This window comes from Elephantulus edwardii, unplaced genomic scaffold (genome assembly GCF_000299155.1).
Source record: "Elephantulus edwardii isolate Elephantulus edwardi_28Jun2011 unplaced genomic scaffold, EleEdw1.0 scaffold00026, whole genome shotgun sequence".
Classification (NCBI taxonomy): domain Eukaryota; kingdom Metazoa; phylum Chordata; class Mammalia; order Macroscelidea; family Macroscelididae; genus Elephantulus; species Elephantulus edwardii.
The window spans coordinates 22,262,559-22,265,015 of record NW_006399776.1 but is presented as its reverse complement, the minus strand read 5'-3'; the positions used below and the strand labels follow the sequence as shown (position 1 = coordinate 22,265,015).

The 2,457-nt window shown below is 39.7% G+C and overlaps 1 protein-coding gene across 1 annotated transcript in view; it reads left to right on the top strand.

Annotated features, from left to right (window-relative positions):
• Positions 1-1,404, top strand: part of LOC102851770 (dolichyl-diphosphooligosaccharide--protein glycosyltransferase subunit DAD1-like) — a 26,673-nt gene extending 25,269 nt beyond the window's left edge. The window contains exon 2 of the mRNA XM_006883123.1: positions 1,229-1,404. Coding sequence (XP_006883185.1) covers positions 1,229-1,359 — 131 coding nt within the window. The 3' untranslated portion in view covers positions 1,360-1,404. The remainder of the gene's footprint in view (positions 1-1,228) is intronic.
• The last annotated feature ends 1,053 nt before the right edge of the window (positions 1,405-2,457 follow it).

Here is a 2,457-nt window from a genome sequence, read left to right as displayed (position 1 = left end):
GTTCAGCCTCACAGCAACCACAAGTGACCGCTTACCATTGTTAATGTAAGGGTGGGTAAAAAAAACCCAAACAAAAACAATTGTTCGGGTTTTTAGCCAAACTGGGCAGTCTTTTTTTATTTTGTTATCAGCAAGCAGTTAAGGGCATAAACTTCAGTGTGCAAGTGAATCTAACTACCACTCAGACCGTTCCCTCAGAAGCTTCCTTATTGTTACTTCGCAGTCACATGCACAGGCACCCCCCTCTGACCCACTCAACTGAAAAATGAATCCACTGTCTTGGCTTTTATTACCGTAGATGGCTTTTCACTAGTTTTGAGCTTTATATAAATGAAATAATACAGATTGTTCTTTTTTATTGCCTGGTTTGTATTGCTAAGCATTATCTTTGTGAAATTAATCCATGTTGTAGCCAACAGAAATGTTTGTTGTTTTTCCCCCCCTCATTGCTGTGTAGTTTTGTATTTGTATTAAAATTTATTTCTCTGTTAATGGATTGAATGGTGTTTGTCCACTGGAAAAAATACATATGTTTTAAAACCTAAAGTTTGTAACAGTTTTTTATAGTGCTTATTATCCTTTTTGGGAATGAGTCCTATTTGTTTGGTAATATAAACCCAAACCAAGCCCATTTCTGTTAAATCTGTTCGGATTCACAGTAACCTTCTGTTTTCTGAGGCTGTAAATCTTACAGGAGGAGACTGCCACTCTATCTTCTACCACAAAGTAGCTGGTAGGTTTGAACCACTGGCCTTTCAATTAGCGGTTTAACACTTCCTGTACCATGTATCGGGTATATCTTAACTCAGTCTCCTCTTGGTAATAAAAGAATAGGTTAAGCAAGCAGAGATAGGAGAAGATAGACATGAAGTGAAATGATAGCAAAGAAACAGACTTTCCCCTAATGCTGACCAGAGGAAAAACCCTTCCCCTAGATTGGCACCTTAAATTCAGCCTTCTAGCCTCCTAAACTGTGAGAACATAAATTTTTGTTTGTCAGAATCTCTTGTGATTTTGCTGTTAACAGCAGCACTGTATAACAAAGACACAACATAGAGTGCATCCAGTTTGGAATTATTGTGAAGATGTCTTTTGCTGTGTATATGCATTAATTTCTGTTGGGTAGAATTAAAAGTAGAATTGTTGGGTCAAAGAGTAATTTGAGTATTTGTTGACATATTTGATTTATACTTTAGATAATCATTTTTTAATTTTGTTTCATTTATAGTTTGTCTGAGAATACAAATCAACCCACAAAACAAAGCGGATTTCCAAGGCATCTCCCCGGAGCGAGCCTTCGCTGATTTTCTCTTTGCCAGCACCATCTTGCATCTTGTTGTGATGAACTTTGTTGGCTGAAATGTTCTCATTTACTCAATTGAGGAGTACGAAAAAGAAGAATGTAAGTGATGATCACAGCCCTTGTCCCTTATTTTTAGGAAAAGAAATTAGATGAGATTGATTTTGATCATAGTTGAAAAGGCTCTCATTTTTGTTAATATGATTGCAGGATTTTCCAAAGGTCTGCAAAATAACCATTAATATCATGATTCATCAGTACTGTTGCTCTTGGTCATTGCATTCTCCTCTGGCTTCTCTGAAAATATAACAGAAAATGTGTGTTTTCTTGTAGCTAATGTATTAATTTCTGCACCAGTAACCCCCTGAAAACAAGAGATCTTGGATGAAAAGAAACTATAAAATTTTGTCCTTCAGATTTACACTGTCATAATCTATGAACAGTGAACAGTGCTCAGGCCTTTCGTTCATAGGGTCGCTGTGAGGAGTCTACAACTTGACTGCACCCAACAACAACAACAACAACAGTCTCTGATTTTGATCTCCAGTGGCTTTAAATTCTGGATCAGTGTTCCCATAGTATCCAGGATAGAACGTCTACCTGTTTGGCATCTGTTGTTGTTGTTATGTGCCGTCGAGTTGTTTGCGACTCATAGCGACCCCATGTACAACAGCCCTAAACCGTGCTCTATCCTGTGCCAATCTCATTGCCTCTGACACACCCATCCCGATTACCCCAGTCACTGAATCAATCCACCTCATAGAGGGTCTTCCCCTCCTGCGCTGTCCCTCTACCCAGCATGATGTACCTCTCTAAAGACCTGTCTCTACTTACATGTCCAGCATGTCAGACGAAGCCCCAGAATCCTTGCCTCCAAGGAGCAGCCTGGTTTAATCCTCTCTATGATGAATCTGTTTGTTTTCTTGGCAGTCCATGGTACATTCAATACTCTTCTCCAGCACCACAACTCAAAGGCGTCAATCCTCCTCCTATCCTCCCTAGTCATTGTCCAACTCTCTGATGCATAACAAGTGATTGCAAAAACCATGGCCTGTATCGACGCACCTTCGTCTCCAGAGAGACACTGTTGGTCTTGAGTATTTGGGAGAGGTCCCTAACCGCAGACTTTCCCCATCGCAATACGCTTTTTGATTTCC